Source organism: Neodiprion lecontei, chromosome 6 (assembly GCF_021901455.1).
Source record: "Neodiprion lecontei isolate iyNeoLeco1 chromosome 6, iyNeoLeco1.1, whole genome shotgun sequence".
Classification (NCBI taxonomy): Eukaryota; Metazoa; Arthropoda; class Insecta; order Hymenoptera; family Diprionidae; genus Neodiprion; species Neodiprion lecontei.
Genome location: NC_060265.1, coordinates 29,409,141 through 29,427,163, shown reverse-complemented (window position 1 = coordinate 29,427,163; position 18,023 = coordinate 29,409,141). Strand labels below are relative to the sequence as shown.

Here is an 18,023-nt window from a genome sequence, read left to right as displayed (position 1 = left end):
CGTGCCTACCCTTCAACCCCGTATTCACGGTACAGTCGTTCTCGCAAAGGACCGTCGAGATAACAACTTTGATCGTGAATCGGATCGTGGTGCGGTTCGAGACGCACACCTCGTTCAACTGCGACCGCGTTTAAAAGGTCACGAATTTTGTCCGCATCTCTAGCCGCGTAGATGTGCCAAAGAGCTCCGGGTGCCTCGCCGCGATCTCTAACCCTTCGACGTGTCAATATATCACAGCCGGCCTCGTCGATTGCCCTGAGAGCCTCTGCAAGATGGTTAAAATACAATTATTTTGATGGGTTGCTCGTGACAATAATCAACGTCAAGCAATTTCGAATTTATCTCACGTCAGTGTTAAAAAGCTCGTTATAAATTTATTCTCGAACACGGTTGTATTCTCGATTGAAATTTTTTTACATCATACGCTGCGTTATTTTCTCGCTGCTCGACAAAAGCGAATGAATTCCCACAAAAGTGAACATACCTTTAATGTGTTCGTCGCTATCACCGTCCTTGGGAATACCAACATAGACCATGACATTGACGGCGTCAGATATGTCGAGGTGAAGGTTAGTGGTTCCCTTGTTAGGATACAACGCGGATCCATAAGCGTTGTACATTTTAGGTCCCAAGTCTGGTCTGACAAAACAGTCAGGTAATCGACTCGCTAAATTCAATCTCCCGTTTCGATGCGTGTACTCTGAGAGTGGCAATACTTTCATTAAATCGGTGAACCTGGATGGTAGTAATTCGGCAAAATCTTCCCCCGGAGGCCAGTCCTTCAGTTTCAAAAGCATCGCGTTTCCACTATCGTCTTTTAACCTCTTAGAGAAGTGTTCGAAACCTTCCCAAAACTTGCGCATCGGTTGATTAGGCACCAAGTTACCAGTCATGCAATTGACGAGGTCATTTTTCACATCCCCAAAGTCACGCGCAAACGAGTCAGGGTGCCAAAGATTCATATCCAGCGACTTCGAGACCTCAGAAACGATAACTGGCTGTCCCCGTTTCCACTGATCTTGGAATATCTGATAATTGTTAGGGTTATTTGGCTCGTTTAGTCTCAACAGCTTGCCGTCGCACAACCAAGAATGAGGTACATCGGGGTAAAGGCTCTTGCTTTCGGTAAGAGTCATTATTCTAATTGGCAAAGGTTCTCTTCCCCTCTGTGTCCATTTATACCTACGAACAAAGTGCTTAAGTTCACGGGAAGCTTTTTCGTCGACGAGTCCGCTGTCTCTTTCCTTTTTAGCGCTGTGCTCTATAACGCTAGATATGACCTCGTCCAGGGTGTCCATCTTCGACTTTTTTCCGGTCTTGGCGACGACATTGTTTTGCGTTGTGCTGTTCGTCACGTTGGAATTCCCGGAGTTGTTGGTCGGCGAATTCGACCGGGAACCGCTGCCGTTTGGTTTATGCGACGGCCTGATAAGTAGTTCTCTCAACGTCGAGTAGTTTCCGTCCCTATCCTCATCCGAGTCCGAACTGGACCCGGAGTCGTTTTTTTCCTGATTATGGAGAGCAACATTCGCCAGCCAACTGAGTGACGAGTTTTTATCCTCACCGTTTGTCTTTTTGTCCGTAGCTCCGTTAGACTCGTTTTCTTTCCTATCTACCTTCGACTCCTGTTTTATGCTACCGTTTAAAACGCCCATCGATTCACCTTTTATCAGATTTCTTAGTGTCTCATTAACCGGCGACGATGTCGCCAAACTGCACGAGCAATGCTGAGGTATTCCCCACTCGCAACGGCTCTCGTGAAGCCGCGATCCAAGACGCGACAAACTATCACCGGCTATTATCTGCGTTAGCATCAATCTTTCTGGTTCGTGCACCTGCCTGTTTGTACATAGAAGCCACGAGAAGTCGTCCCTGTCCTTTCCGCTCTCACCCCAGATTTTTATCGTTCCATTCTTGCGTCCCTGTAAATAACAGTAATTATACGTTAGTGTGTCATAGCTTAAGTTTATAGTTTCCTTTCGTCGCGTGACTGCTTCCTCTCACTATTTTTGTGCAATACATTATAAAAAATGGTTGATGTTTCATTTTTATTTACATCACTTTAGCCTCGCGTTAATAATTAATCTATTCGACCGGTGTATTTGAAATAATTAACACGTTTTGCAAAGCAGCTTGGGTGACGCAGTGACTAACCTTGTAGCAGTCGATGCATACGACGAAACCGCACTTGGCACATGCCCAGTGAAAGTTGAATAGGGTAGTTTCACAGACGTCGCACATCTCCCGTACACCTTGGACGACACGTTTCCAAGCTACTGTTCCGTCTGTAATCCCCGAACTCGCTGTAGAGGGCATAATGCCAATGTTCAGGGTGCAAGAAGAGCAAGCGTTAGCATATCATGCGAGCGAAAATAATAATGGTAGCCAACTTTGGAAAATAGTTGATTCACTTGGATATTTAATAACAAAAAATAGAAGGAAAAATAAATGAAAATGTTACAATGTCAAGTAACAGTCGGAGATGACGTAAAAAATGATTACATGATGGTGCGGAATAAATGAGGCCTACACCAATTGACGATAAAATATTAGTAACAAAAGTAGCGTAAAGAAATTGGCCTTTCAAGAGTCATTTCAGAACTTGAAATTATATTTCCCAAACACTTAAAGACCAAGCTTAGTATTATATAGATTAATGTTAGATAGAAGTAACCCATCGTGCTGTACAGGGGATATCTGAATACTGTTGCAGTCATGATTAACGAACCCAATAAGGATATACATAGGACCAATTTAATTAAGAAACCAATGAAATAAGCTATTATCATCCGTTTGCCACATAAATAGACCATGCAATTAGCTTCGTATTGAATAGGTATACATTTACAAAACAAATGGGTGCAGTTTCAGAAGTATCAATTCATCAACAAATCAATTTCACTTTAAAGTCACGTGTAAAATTTATACCAAACTGCTGATTTAAAACAAATAATTCAGCTTTTTACGATTATTTTGCGGAAAATTTTAATACCTTCATGAAGTGAAATTACTTTATTATCATCGGTTATAAAATTACGTTCACACGACAATATTGTCACAACTGTGACTTGCAACAGAAATAGGGAGACAAGAAAATAAGTGGCTTTTGATAAATTTCACTTGCTTCTCGTGAGTTCCATAGAGAATATTATGGAATATTTTTTATACAATACCTTCAGCCACATGTTCCTGAAGAGCATCCTTTTCCTGATGAAGTAGATCGCAAAACTGATCTCCGACCTGACGTAGTAATCGATGAGCCATCTCTAAATCCAGATCTTCTCTGTCCCCTCGGTCCGACCTTTCCGATTTATCCTTGTCATTTTTATCCAGTTTCTCATCTTTCAAACCTGCCGCTTCCTGACTGTCCTTAACAGGTAACCAGAGTCGCAGGTCTTCCTGCAACAACACAACGCTATGCTGCCTCATTTCGCCCACGCGATGACAATAGTAATCAAGAATAATCTGCGCACAAACATTGCCGAGACGCAAGATCTTCTACTCACCTCGGATGCATCCTTGTGCGGATCGCTGAACCCCGCTATAGCCAGCTGCCCGTTTTTCGTGTACCTCAGTCGGCGAAATGCATAAAACCTACAGAATATATTCTGCGTTACGTTTTTTGAACGTTGATGAGGCGTCCATCTGCATTCACGACACTTAGCCAGCTTCGGAGCAACCTCAAAGCATGCTCCATCCTGCAGCCAACTTTCCCCAGTTTTTTTCAATTGCGCTATCGGCGGCTTTCGAAATGGATCACTTCGACCACCACCTCCTGGTCCACTCCCTCCTCCACTTGCACTTTCTTCTCTTCGTTCTTTCTTAGGTCTTGGTTGCGGATCTTCGCCACCTAATTCGCTGCCTTTGGTTGACGTCTTTGGTCTTCTACCACGTTTCCTTGGCTCCTTATTAACATTGTTACCTGTAAGACACGAAGAAAAGTTTTAATAATAGTTTTCCCATTCCTCGAACAGGAAACACTTTCCAGACATATTTTGAAAAAACGAATAATAACAGCAATCAGTGTTAAAAAGCTCATGATTCGATATCACGGTTATTCAATAAATAATTTTTCATCATTTTGCAGTCTGTGTTGTTTCTTTGATTTGCATAATTACATTTAAAAAGATATCAGGCAAACAGTTGTAGCCAAAATTTGCTGAATCGGCAAGATGGTATAACTAAAGGGTATTGCATTGAAAATGGTTAAAACAAAAATTTCATTCAAACAGTATATCTATAAAAATGCAATTGCACTGTGATCAATCACCCTTTCTCACAATCAATCATTTCATCGGTTTGGTGATTCAATGAATTTTCGGCTATACCGTTAACCAAAGTATGAAGGAAATATAAATTGATTAAAGACTAACCATTTCCAGATGAATTGGAGTTACCGGTGGCTTGTCTAGCCCTAGAAGTTGGCTGGCTAGAACTTAACTGTTCGCTAGCGTCACTGGCAGAGCCAGCTTCGCTTTCGTTGCTGGACTCACTTCCCGCACCGGCACCTCCACTCTTATCTTCTTTCCTCCTCCTGTGCTCTTCCGTGACTGCCTGCTGCCTCCGTGCGGCTCCCTTCTTTCGTTTTACCTACCACAGGGTACATATTATTAAGTAGTCAGGAAGTTCATGCCCGTGGTCCTATCTACTGACTAAAGCGCACGCATTAAAATCATTAACATGCAGTAATTAAAATAAAATCATTTCTTATTTACATACAAATTTTCAATCGATCCAAAAACTAAGCTCCTAAATACGCGATGAAAAATTACCAACACATGCTTGTCGAACAATTATCAGCCAGTCAAAGCTAATCTACATTTCCTATCAAAATTCGTTCAATTTTCAATCCATCGAACAAAGACTGCTCTTAATTAACGACTGCAAGATTTTTTTAGATTTGGATTGGCGTAGATTCCAATTAGATACCGATAATCCACCCAGGTTAATATCATTTCCATACTAAGAATAACATGAGGTCGAAACAGCTGCAAGTGTGTCTGCATGTATCGAAAGCTAAAACCTAATCACCAGATAATTTATGCACGAGTCACGTTCAAATAACTGGTGCATAGGAAAACTAGAGAGAAATGAAAACGCCACGAAGTACCGGGAGTCTAAACTTGCGGTGAGCGCGACGACAAATAAAGTGAGGTTATGTCCACGGTTCGCAATGGTTATTGAGAGGGGAGACAAAGAGCTTCCTTTGTACTTTACCATTTCAATATTCTGCATATGTGGCTCAACGGCGTGGTACGACAGAGCTGCCGACGCACTTCGGATGCCGCTAAACGGTGGTATAATTGAAAATACAGATCGAACGCGGGGTGTAAAAATCAAGCCGACAAACGTTAACCAAACGGTGCGTCGTCTCTACCCGGTTTGACGCCATTTCGGTTTACTCAACGGCACGTACGAACCCTCCGAACAAGCTGGCTCGCGAGAGTGAGACAGACTAGAGCGCTGCGCGGAAACGTGTCACGCTGTCGACCACGCACGAACAGCTCTCGACCAATCAGAAATACCTGACCCGGTGTTAGGCGCGCTATTCGAATATAACAACGCGGGTATGTTTACTATCGTGGCCTACAACGTGTAGTAATTACGCGTTGACGCCACAGACAATTTGCATAACACATCATTATGCATTGTCAACAGACCAAATTACCAATCGAGAGTTGTAAATCGACATTCATTACTCGTGTATTTTCTGGTAATTAGTTTTCTACTGAACTAATACGATAATATCGAAACCATGTTCGTACACGTTTTAATATACATCTACAGAAATAAAAAATAAAAATAAGAGATACCTTCGGTAACTAAATCAAAAAATATGAAAATCTTACCTAGAATGTGCGAAAAATAGAGAAACTAATAATTTGCAACCAACTAAAAACTAGGCTTTGTTTCGTGTAGATACAAGATACAAAAACATACCACCATCATAATCGCTACTCTCGAGTCGTGTAAATAGATACCTTGGGTGGTTTCCTTTTAGGGGGAGACTTCCTCTCCGGATCGCTGCTGGACGAATCTTCCCGTATACTTTTAACGTCCACAGCAGCAGCATGTCCATTGAGTGATTCCTTGCTGTTTGCTTTTCTCCCACCAGTTTTTCCAGTTACTTTACTTTTATTTATACTATTAACAGCCATGCTGCCTATATTATGTATCGAATTGACAGCGCTCGGCAAACTTGTCGTCGTAGCGCCAGATCCTGCACCTCCTCCGCTTCCAGTTCCTCCTGCTCCTGCTCCAGTACCACTACCTCCACTTCCACCACCAACTCCTGCTGCTGTTCCTGCTCCTGCTCCTCCTCCTCCTCCTCCTCCATCTCGCTCCTTGGCCAAAGGTTGCGAAGGTGCCTGAGCAATAGTCAAGGGAAGCGTAACGCAAGACCCGCTACCAACGAGTCCAGTTGTATCCTCAGTCCCATCCTCGCCCGAATGCCTCTGGAGCCAAGCCTTCTTCAGCTTGTGGACGGGATTCCTAGTGCTACTAGGCGGCCTCGGGGCAGGACTGTTCGACTTTTCGCTGTCCGCAGCGCTGGGCGTGGCCTTTGCCGGTGTCCCAGGTGCGCTGGGTGCGGGACTAGGAGCAGCCGAGGGTGCAGGACTCTGTGTCGGTGCAGGACTCGGTGCGGCACTTACGCCCGGGTTGTTGAGAGAGCTTACGCTGCCCGTGCTCGCGGGTCTGACGGATCCGTCGCCGCTTGCCGTCCTGGGTAGAGGGCTGACGGAAACGACTCCGCGTTCCTGAACATTGGGTATTTGGCCGGATGGTTGCGGTAGTAGCGCGGTATTAACGACAGTGGTGATTGAAGTAGCGGCCGAAGCGATGAGGGGACTGGGTTCGCTGACCCTTGACAATACCGGGGGTCCAACGCACTGTAGGGACATAGGTTGAGAGATGATACTGTCCTGCGTCCTTCTTTTCTTATACGCCAGCTCGAGAGAGACCGGTTGTCCGCCGCATACCTCGATAGGCGTGGGTGCTTTCCTCTTTGGCGATCCGGATCTTTCGACACCGAGATCGAGGGGTTGAGTCTGTATCGCTGGCGCCATTGCCTGCGGGTGTATTTGCTGATTGGGATGAGGACTGGTCCGATGTCCCGGGTGAACGGAGTTAGGCCTGGTCATAGGCGCGGAGGCGGCAGTCGTCGGCGATCCGTGATGGAGGGGCGGCGGAGATAGTTTAGAGGCGGGTATAGAGCTGACGTAACCCCGGCTGTCATAAACTGACCTGCTGCTATGAGCCGGGGGTGGTAACGGTGCCGGTGGAGCCCCGTGGTGATGAGGCACTTGCTGGTAAGCGAGCGGTGAGCTGTTGGTCTTCGATGTGAGCGGCATCGGGCTTGGAGCCGTGTTTTCCGATGCCCTGCAGACCGGCGTACCGGTCATGATGCCGGAGTTCGGTTTCCCGTATATATGCTGAGGTGCCGGACTGCTGACCTTCGGCTTGGACCCAGGCGACGCCGCGTAATGCGACGTTGGCGACGAGGATGGCTGGTGAGGATACGGATAGGTTGACTTCGGAGTCCCGTACGGTATCCCAGGCTCAAGCCTGCTCGCGTACCTGGGTTCGGGAGGCGAGGGGTGAGAGGTCTGATGAGGGTGAGGGGCGTGAGGCGACTGCCTGTTGTGAGGATGGGTGGGATGACCGTGAGGACTGGGTAGCTGATTCGCGTTCACCCTGGGATGACCTTGAGGAGGAATGCTCTTGGCTGCTTGAAGACTGTCGAGGTGGTGAAGATGGTGGGGACTCTGCGTCGAGGTTCTCTGGTAATCGTACGGTGTCGGGGGTTTGTGTTGCGGTGCAACGGCGCTGTGATAATGACCGGGCATCATCTTGGGACTCGGGGAATGGGATGGGGGAGCCTTGGGCAGTTCCCTACCCTCGTTTTTTACGATAACTGAGCTCTTTGGATCGGGCAGAAGGGGCGGGGGATTTGGTAGCATTTCTCTAACGTGAGGATCTCTCTCGAGTGCCGCCTGCTGCATACTCTTAACACCGCCGGACATCTGCTGCTGCTTGTGCTGCTGATGATCGGCCGCCTTTACTTTTATCTCGTGCATGTAAGGCGGCTGCGGTTGATACGTCGTGTAACTGAATAAACCGACGTTCGGTTCAACCTTGGGAAGAGTGGGATGGGGCGGTCCCACACCTGGCGGTGGTTTATCGTGGTGACTGGACACCGACAGCGACGATTTCGCCTGCCTGGAATGAGCGGGGGGCGGTGGATATTCCACTTTTACAGGTACACTGGACGGCCGAGACGATACCTGAGGCAAGCGTTCGAAGGAGAAAAAAAAAGATACTGGTTAATCGAGTCACTAACTCTCACAATTACACCAAAAATCAACAAATTCTATAGTGCAAATATCAAACGTGTGTCTCCGTTGGAAGAAATTTCTATATACTTTCCATAAAACAAAAAAAAAAAATTAGTAAAAAAAAGATTACAAATAACAAGAGCTACTTTTTTTTCTTTTCCAACTTTCTGAACGATATTTTAATAATACTTTTTAATTTTTAAAACACCTGTTGAACCGAGGGCGACGCAGAAACGGCAGTGACGTAGGCATAAGCCCTCTGATGAGCGGAAACCTGGTCCCTAGCCTCAGCCTGTCTCTGATGACGTTCAGCAGCAGCGATATGTTCGCGTTCCCTCTGATCGCGTGCTTCGCGTTCGTCCCTTTCCCTCAACTGCTGTTGTTGCTGTTGATGGTGTTGCTGCTGCTGATGCTGATGGTGTTGGTGTTGGTGTTGGTGTTGGTGTTGCTGCTGCTGTTGATGCTGATGCTGATGCTGGTGTTGCTGTTGTTGCTGTTGCCGCTGCTGCTGTTGCTGCTGCTGCTGCTGTTGAGCAACGGTAACGGGATGATGGGGAGCTCCTGGAGCTCCGGGATGATGATGACCCCCATGGGTCGGTAGGGCGGGATGAACACCGTGCGACCTGCTGCCAGGAGGTGGAAGGGTTACCAAATCCCACGCAGCGTTCGACAGCTGAATATTTTTCTGCGAACCATAAGCCTACTTCAATCAATACTGCCCTTCTTTACATTCATCGTTAATGGGTTGCCAAGTTTATATATATATATATATATATATGGATACGATAATAATCTACGTATTTGTAAATCATGTACGGAATCGTTGAAAGCGGTTTGCATTATTTTACAAGAAAATTGTTCGAAACAGCGTAGGAGGTAGATCAATAAACTCGATGTCTCTACGCAGTTTATCTTCCACAAAGACACATTATATATACCAAAAGTGTCTCGCAAGAAACATCTTCCGTATTCCCGACATTATTTTACGACTAAAATGCCGACGACGATGAATTAATACGATACCGTATTGATTCGGCGTAAGTCAAATATCCGAAGAAAAAAAAAACCAACGAATAAAACCGAACGCCAAAATGTCCTGAAGTACTAAAACTGGGTGAAAGAAAGAGGTCGGATGTCAATGGTATGCGATTATATTATATCTACACAGTAATAACACGTTACTCACGGTGAGTCATTTTCACCGGTATTCGAAGGCGAGCGAGTTGCTCGAGTTGATTGTAAAACGCACACAGGTAGGTTAAAATATTCATGCGCAATATAAGCACGCGAACAATGTTCAACAAAGGTATAATAGTTGCCCGAGTCTGCGATACGAAAAAGCAAACGAGTGAGTGAGTGAGTAAGTGAGTAAGGGATATATATATATATATATATATATATACACGGCTTGACAGATGCTCCGTCTGACAACTTTCATATACAGGCACATTTATGTGGTTGCCCAATGCTCGTTCCTCTCTGACCGAGACATATTGCGTCTACGTATTTAACGTTTCCGCGGATTCCTTTCAATAACGGTCACGTACAGTATGGGACCCGAGTATGGAGGTAACTCATGTATTACACATAATACGAGGTTCTTCCGACCGTTTGAATTGATATAGCGCCATATCATATTCTCAATATCGTACTCTGCATAGAATCGATCAGTCTAAACGTACACTGACATACATATTGCAGAACCTATGCAGGCGGAGTACGTGTGCCTAGATGCATAATGCATCAACGAGTTCCCGTCACCTCGTCGTAACGTAGAATTTTTACGGTTTTACAGACGCGTTACGCGTGGGTATAATAATATGGATATACGAAGTGAACTCTGAATCTATGGATCATTTATGTGCAAATCGCACGAGAAACAAATTGAATTTACCCTCGCAAATAACCAATAAATCAAGCAGTTTACGGATTTTTAGTGCTTCAAATTCTCAACACTGTTTTTTTGTTTTTTTTTTTCGCAAATCGCGTCAGTTAATACAATTTCCCGTACACAATTAACATACGATAATGCTTGAACTCTGATATTTAGTGCAAGCGGTTTAGGCAGGCTTGAAAAAAAAGGAGACTATAACCTCGACATCGAATATCAAGTACGTTATATTGCAATAGATAAAAAGATGAAAAAAAAAAATCTAAGCGTAACGTACACAATCAGTCTCAAACTCGTACCGTACAATGGATGGGAAAAAAAATTATCCACTCAATGATCGATGACACATTGTCGGTCGTTAATGGGTACACAACATGTATATGTAGTAATAATATTAATAATAAAAAGATTACAAAAAAACAAAAAGAAAAAAAAAAGTAAACAAAAAGAATGAGGTCGTGAAAAAAAACTGTATATCCACCTAAGGATCGAATCACACACGTAAAAAAAGAGGTGGAAAAAAAAAATATATATATAATAAAAATAAAACGGAATTGGTTACTCAATGTCAACGTTCTTATTACAGGTATAAAACGTGTTTGCGCGTGTATTGCACGAGCCGAGTTGACGAGTTGTTGCTCCTTAGACGCGTTAAATTGCCATTAGCGTTGAGCGTCTAATTATAACAGGAAAGATTACTATGCTAATTGAGCGGTGAAACGTGAATGACAATCTGTATATGTAATATATGCTTACAAGATAGGTGGGTAAGGTAATATAAATACGGTATGCGGTATGCGGGTATGGTATATAGGTATGTAGGTATAAATGTAATAGGTATAAACGTGCGTATCGTTACATCATGCGTTACACACGTATAGCCGAGTGTATTAGAGTTGCGCGCGGTGAGGTCGAGCATTTTCTACATATATTACACAAGCGTATTTAAATAGCCAACACACAGAACTAAATTGCACGGTTATCGTCGGCGTACATGCCATTTTACGCACCGTATATCACCGTACATTAATAATCATTTGCATGCGCGTCTACGTTCGCATCACGACTCGCTCGATTATCGACGTCGTTATGCGAGGCAAAAAAAAAATAAAAAAAATGAATAAGCACGCTACTTTACGATTTTAAAAACCACGAAAAAACAAGCTGTTGCTCGATTCGATTAAACTGTATATTTATAATTACGATACGTTATCGGACAACGATGCAATTAAATTGTACATAAATTCTTGCGAAATAGAAGGAGGTGGGGGGGGGGGGGGGGGGGGGGGTACGAAGATCGAAGTCGAAAATAAGACGATTATGGACAACCATCGCAAAAGCGAGAGAGGAAGGAAAAGTGGGAAGACGAATAGAGGAAGAGGGATAAAAAAGCGAACCAAAATTAGCAGCTGAACGTTCTAATGTTCCTTCGAATAAGATACCGAAGTCCGAAAATCAAAATTTTGTGAAATACCTCGAACTTAATACCCCCGATACTTTCACAAAATTACGAGGATAAGACCGAACTGCATTTTTCTATTTCCAAAAAAGTTCAACACGTTTGGCTGCTAACTGACGGAAACGAAATAACAAAGGGGTTGGTAACCTTGGATCGATGCCGTTCAACCCCCAGAAAACCGCGCCCTGTAATAATAACACAGCGCAGAAACGACGCGGTCAGGTTTCTCTCTCTCCCCCTCTCTCTCTTATCCCCGTCACCGCTCCCTTTTCTTTCGTAGCCACTTTTCTGCCGCACACCCATTCTGCGAATTTATTTTCACCCCACTATTCGACGAAAAAAACAAATAAGATAAAAGAAGATAGAAGATATTAAGACAGGGTGCGAATACTTTCTCTAATTTTCTTATCGCTCGGTTTTCAAATCCTTCCGTCAAAAATTACATCACGCGTAACAAATCTCCGAATACTTTATTAAAAATGTGTTTTACGATGGAAACTTTTTTTCCAATCACAACAGTCTAATTTTTTTCAGACAAGATTTTTATAACAGGACGTTGCTTCTCTATTATTTGTTACCATCTTATTTGGAAACTCAAATCGTGAATTTCTCTTTAAAATCTTTTCTCCCCTCGACGACACATTATTCCATCAATATACCATACTAACAATAATCTGTCTTTCGAACAGACTGTACATCGTCATGGTCGTCGTCGAAAGGCAGATCCTCAACCACGATTACATCGTTTCTGTGCAGTAAGAGTAAGGAAGGGGGGTGAAACAGGAAGTCACGATCGTGTCTAGCAACAGTATTAACGTATGTAAAAGATACAGCTACCGCTATACATAGCTAGTTTTACATATGTACATGTATAACCGAGAACTCCAAAGCGTGACGAAATTCTCGGGCAGCTGAATCACGAGGAATTTAGTTGAACCTGCAATGTAGGGGCGATGAGGAGGCGGAGGAGGAGGAGGGTGACTCACTCTGCGAAAGGGCCGTAGCAACCAACAAACCAACCAACCAACCATCCGATGAATCTACCTGCCCGCACGCTATAATGAACCGCACACGTATAATAATGCACTAAAAAGAAAAAATGTAGCCACAAAAGCACGAAACAAGGATTCTCTACTTAACGATAGCATAAATTTTATCGGGTCGTTATCCCTGTGTACATACTATCTGTATATAAATGTGTGTGTATAATGTATACAGTGATTTATATATACGTACATATATAAACCAGCAAGGAAAGTACCTTGAATCACCTGTCGTCTGATATTACGCGTCTCATTTATAAACCCGGGTGCACAAGTATATCGGGTAATTGTATGATCGTAAAAGTCGTATTAATTTTTCTGTTTTTTTTTTTTTTTTTTTTTTTAAGAATTTTTAGTTTTTAGTGTAATGCGACACGATGTAAGTCCGAATAGAATGGAGAACGAAAAAATTAGAACTTATCGTTAGTGATAGATCGATAAACGGATTATCGCTGAATTCATCGATATATAAATTTATTATGCATGGTATGATAAATAAATCTTAGAAAGAATAAAATTTAACACATCCAGGACATTGATCAATCGGTACGAGTATGCAATTTTAGAATATCTAGACATAGATGAAAGATTGATCGTTCTTGCGCCGCAGGCATTCATAATTATCGACGAAAAAAATCGAGAGAAAACGTATTTTCCTCGCCAGAAATAATACAAAAATCATTAGTTACGACGTGTTTTCGAGTCGATTTGAATTTTTCCATTATTGTTTTCAATTATTTATTTTTTTTATTTTGTTTTTCACACATTTGCAATGTATAAAGTGAAATTCAACTTGTGATCTGCAGTGTCATAGAACCAAATGAAAAATCCCGCTATTCCCGCTGCTGCGTAATACATGCAAGTATATACGCAGCAATATAATTGAGTCTATTTACGGTAAGTTTCCTTTGTTCTCATTCCCGTAATTTTTGCAAAAGAAAACTTTCACGATGTCGCGTGTAATCTTCATCACCGTTATGTTTTATACAGAAACGTGCACATACAGATTACAGTAATGCAAAACGACGCGGTATAAATCCTGGATCGTAAGTAAGCGTAATTAAATTTATATACAAAAATTAACACCTCAAAGTTGACGAATCAACGAGGAACATGTATTGATACAGTTTTTCGAAAAAAATAGTTCAAACTGCATTATATCGGACACTGCATAATGTGGAGAACAAAAAAATGTTTAAAAAGATGTACGAACATATGTGTACATCGGAATTGCACGTAATTCGTATGCGGGTAGAAATCTTCTCCGTTTAGAAGATGTATGTAAAAAAAAAAAACCGAGAGAAATACTCGTGGACTCGAACTTCTACCAAGATGGACAAGAATAAAACGAAACTGACAAATGCAATAAAAGAAACAGGAACAAGAATAATAAGAAGACAGTTGTAGTCTGATGCCAAGAAAGCATCCATAGTGCCCCGTTAAAACGGACAGAGCTCGACGTGCGTTTCGGGTGAGAAGAGAAAAAAAAACCAAGGATTATATTAAAAAACATAACGAAGAGAGAAAGATGAGAGACAAGAGATGTGAACGTGGTGGTGGAACCGAAGAACCGACTACAAGTAAGAATGAATCATGAATTTAAGAGAGAGTGAGACTCGGTCTGCGGTGTATAATTTTCTTCTTTCTCTTACCTTCTTGTTAAACACGAAATATGCGTCCTCATTTAAATTTCAATTCTCCCATATTTTTCTCACCACACGACCAAGCAATTTGAAAACTTTACGCATGTCGTTTCTAATTTCTATCGTTTATGTCGCAAGTATTACATGCACGATCCACTTGATGCAACGACACTCGATTTTCCTGTTACTTTCTATGTGGAGCAATGCGGTATTTTTGTCTTTACGATATTTCACCGTCGTCGAATCTCTTCTTCCTCCATCTCTCCTCTCTCTCTCTCTCTCTCTCTCTCTCTTTTTCACGTTAATTCATTCGCGTTTGTCATTATTTACTACACTCCAGTCAGTGAGCGCAGTAACGAAGACGACGCTTGTTACATTCGTTAAATCGGTGAAAGTGTTTGTTCCTCTTTCTTTCCATCTTGTCTTTTCTCTATTTATTTTCTTCACACCATCGAGTGGACCAGCACAGTAGGTAGTACATGGGAATACGAAGCGATATGATCGGTGCAACGATCGACTGTCGGTAATACCAATGATCAATAATAATGAGTCGCAACAAATTCGTAACATCTGGATCGTTTCGTTGATATAACTACCGTTATACGATCAAGTTGGATACATGACGATGATAATGATGATGATGATGGTGATGACGAAGCGAGAAATTAAAATTAATCGCTACCACTTTCAGGCTGATCTTCCATCTTTATCTTTCTCTTTCTCTCACTCTCGTTCTCTCGCCATCTCTTTACTTATTTTTCTGGAAACTTTTTCTCAAGCTCGCATGCACTGTACGTATAGAGCATAAGACAGAGCCTCGATATTTTTCTTCTGTTTCTATAATTTATAATACCAAAGTCTAGAAGCAACGCGAGATTAGAAAGCTGCAGTATTTCACATATCGCACGTCTTTTACAGCTTTTTATACATATATATATATAAATAAAATTTATATATATACGTAATCGCTTGAGTTATACCGTATACTGCACCGTTAAATAAACGTTTTATACGAGATACGTTACCGTTCAATCATAGTTTACAAACTGTGAGAAATTTCTTTTCGTTACACCGCAGTAATTACTACGACCTACAGGAATGAATTATTAATTATAAAGTAAATACAATGACGTTTAAACGTTTCTGTTGCAATTACAAGAAAATAGGCTAAAAGTATCAACAATTCACTGTGGTTACAACCGTCGATACGTGAGACATTTATTTCTGGTAAATAATTGGATACAACCGTCCATCTTCAATTTAGTTCAGTCTCTTGACTTCCAATTACATTTCTATGCAAACATGACGACCATAAAAAAAAAAACGGTGAACCTCGGCCAACGAATGACATATATTCTTTAATTAATTCCAGAAACCCGATATATAATAATTCGTGACGATTTCAATGTTTGACCAAGCAGGCTTGATCGATCTATCGATCTCGAAACTTACGTAAGTATAACAAAAACCCTGACCCGCGATTCTATACCGTTGACCAAAGGACGCTCAAACTCACATAGAGTACAGTTGTTATCGGGTAATCTGATTCATCCCTTCACCTCCCCGTTATTCCCCACCCCCAAATGGCGGTTCGTAATTAAACCCATCCCTTCTCTTCTCCTCCCTTCCCTTCTCCACAGCGCAGCACCCACCCTCAAATTTTGTGAGGTTCGATCGAACCGTCGGTCCGGTTTGCCACTCTCGATTCGTCCCCTCATCCCTTTCACAACTTCGACAAATTTATTATCATCCCTTGCTCGTTTAGCCAGACATAGTGGCGTTTGATATTCGTCCATGATTTATATATATATACGGATTCGATGTCAAGTGTAACGCTATTACAGCTCGCAATACAGTAAAATGAATGTTGGGAAAATTTCTCGGATTCAATCGAACACCGTTATTGTACCTACGACTACGGCACGGCGTTTAAATGACTCAGAGGGAAAAGCTTTGACCTCTAGTAATTGAACGACGATAACAAAACCTACACAGAAGATCGGGCTTTCGGATGAGGAAATTACAGAGGTACATCGCCGAGTAAATTAACTGTGTAAAAAGTTTCGCAGTACGGCGTCAGATGTAACGAGTATGTAAATATACGTATGCGGAAGTGGCATGGATTTACAAAAATCATACAGACAAATCTGATAAGATAAATAAAAAAAAAAGGGGGGGGGGGGGAAACTTTACAGAATTGACGTTAGTTTTGGTTTAAAATGAATTTATATGTATATTCACTACCTAATATCTATGCTGATTTGAATTTATTGATCTAATGTTCGATTCACCGAGTTGAGTAAAAAAATTCATTCGCATTAGCGAGTTTAATCAATTTAGCTATTTGATAGTTTATTATGAGAATTCATCGTCGACTGTATTGGCTTCGATTTTCGATTCCGTCTTATCTTTTCAACAAAATTCGACAGGTTATTTCACGAATCCGTTCAAGTTTACGTTGAAACATAAAAATAATGATCACAAAATGAAATGCAACATAAATTGAGAAAAAGAAAAAGCAACAACTGGCCTCAGTCAATTTCAAACCTGATCCTACGTTTGTCACAATGTAATAAATTTATTCCACAATCTTTAAAACACATCTGTCGTTCTAAATATTTTTTAACTTCGTAGCCCGCGGTCGAGACGTTCCGATCGTTGTAATTAATGCCAACGTTCTTCCATAAAGTTGTACAAACATATCATTACCAGAGCCTATCGTCGTAATCGTCATTATAACGACGATCGTCATTCCGATCGTACAATAAACAGGAAAGATAAAAATTAGAAAAAAAAGCAAATCTTTTTCAAGCATTTTTGTACGCAACGTCGGATTACCGACGATGATCATCGTCCATAACGAAACGGATTATTCAACTATCCGGCAGTATCGACGCAAGATAATAAATTTCAATTTTCATAATATTGTGTTATCGTCGCGTCATGCACTTGATTAAACACACAAGAAACTGGGCCGCGAGATATTTGAACAACTGTATTTGTTATCTAGTACAATATATAACACCGAGTCACGTACAATAGATATGTGTAAACAGTCATAGTCACGTATAAAGTATACATTCAAGCGTAACGAATCGCTCGATTGATTAAACTTCTGTCAGCAGGAATTGGATTTCAATTTACCCAAGGTTACCAATAAACCAACTCCGCAAAGAATTATTCATCCAAAGACAGCAATTACTTCCTAAAAACAGACCGAAATATTTCGATATACGAATATTGCAAAAATATAAGCACGTTACCCGACGGAAAATAGAAGGATCGTCGAATGAATTTGAAGAAAGATTTTTCAAAATATATAAAATAAATAAATTAATAAATAATAATTGCAGAATAACGAAAGAGAAAGTAGTAGACGAGTAAACAAAGAAAAAAAAAGAAAAAGAAAAAGTTTCCACCTTGTTATAAATTCGATTAAAACTTTTTAATTAGATCTCAACCGACTCTGATGTACCTACACCACGAACCGTACACGGACGAAATCCCTCGAGGACATCTAGCTACACATTATATTATATACAAGTTCCTGACGGCAACAGCGGCGGAGAGCCGATGCCTTGTCACGCTCGTGATAAAAACAGATGGGAACGTGTAAAGAGTGTGTGAGAGAGAGAGAGAGAGAGAGAGAAA

General features: G+C 41.8%; 1 protein-coding gene and 1 non-coding gene across 6 annotated transcripts in view; both read right to left on the bottom strand.

The window, feature by feature from the left end:
• LOC107224472 (probable JmjC domain-containing histone demethylation protein 2C) overlaps positions 1 to 18,023 on the bottom strand; it is a 207,275-nt gene that overhangs the window by 3,535 nt on the left and 185,717 nt on the right. For 2 of the 5 annotated variants that reach the window (XM_046743240.1, XM_046743238.1), the window contains exons 10-17: positions 8,545 to 9,036; positions 5,982 to 8,285; positions 4,374 to 4,590; positions 3,507 to 3,922; positions 3,174 to 3,399; positions 2,155 to 2,303; positions 485 to 1,922; positions 10 to 265 (exon numbers count right to left, since the gene is read on the bottom strand). In XM_046743240.1, coding sequence (XP_046599196.1) covers positions 10 to 265; positions 485 to 1,922; positions 2,155 to 2,303; positions 3,174 to 3,399; positions 3,507 to 3,922; positions 4,374 to 4,590; positions 5,982 to 8,285; positions 8,545 to 9,036 — 5,498 coding nt within the window. Of the gene's footprint in view, positions 1 to 9; positions 266 to 484; positions 1,923 to 2,154; positions 2,304 to 3,173; positions 3,400 to 3,506; positions 3,923 to 4,373; positions 4,591 to 5,981; positions 8,286 to 8,544; positions 9,037 to 18,023 lie in introns of those variants that run through there. The other 3 variants (XM_015664535.2, XM_046743239.1, XM_046743241.1) reach the window with 3 other exon arrangements.
• LOC124295226 lies at positions 4,016 to 4,085 on the bottom strand. The gene has a single exon (XR_006905146.1). It is a non-coding gene; the product is annotated as a small nucleolar RNA SNORD36 (small nucleolar RNA).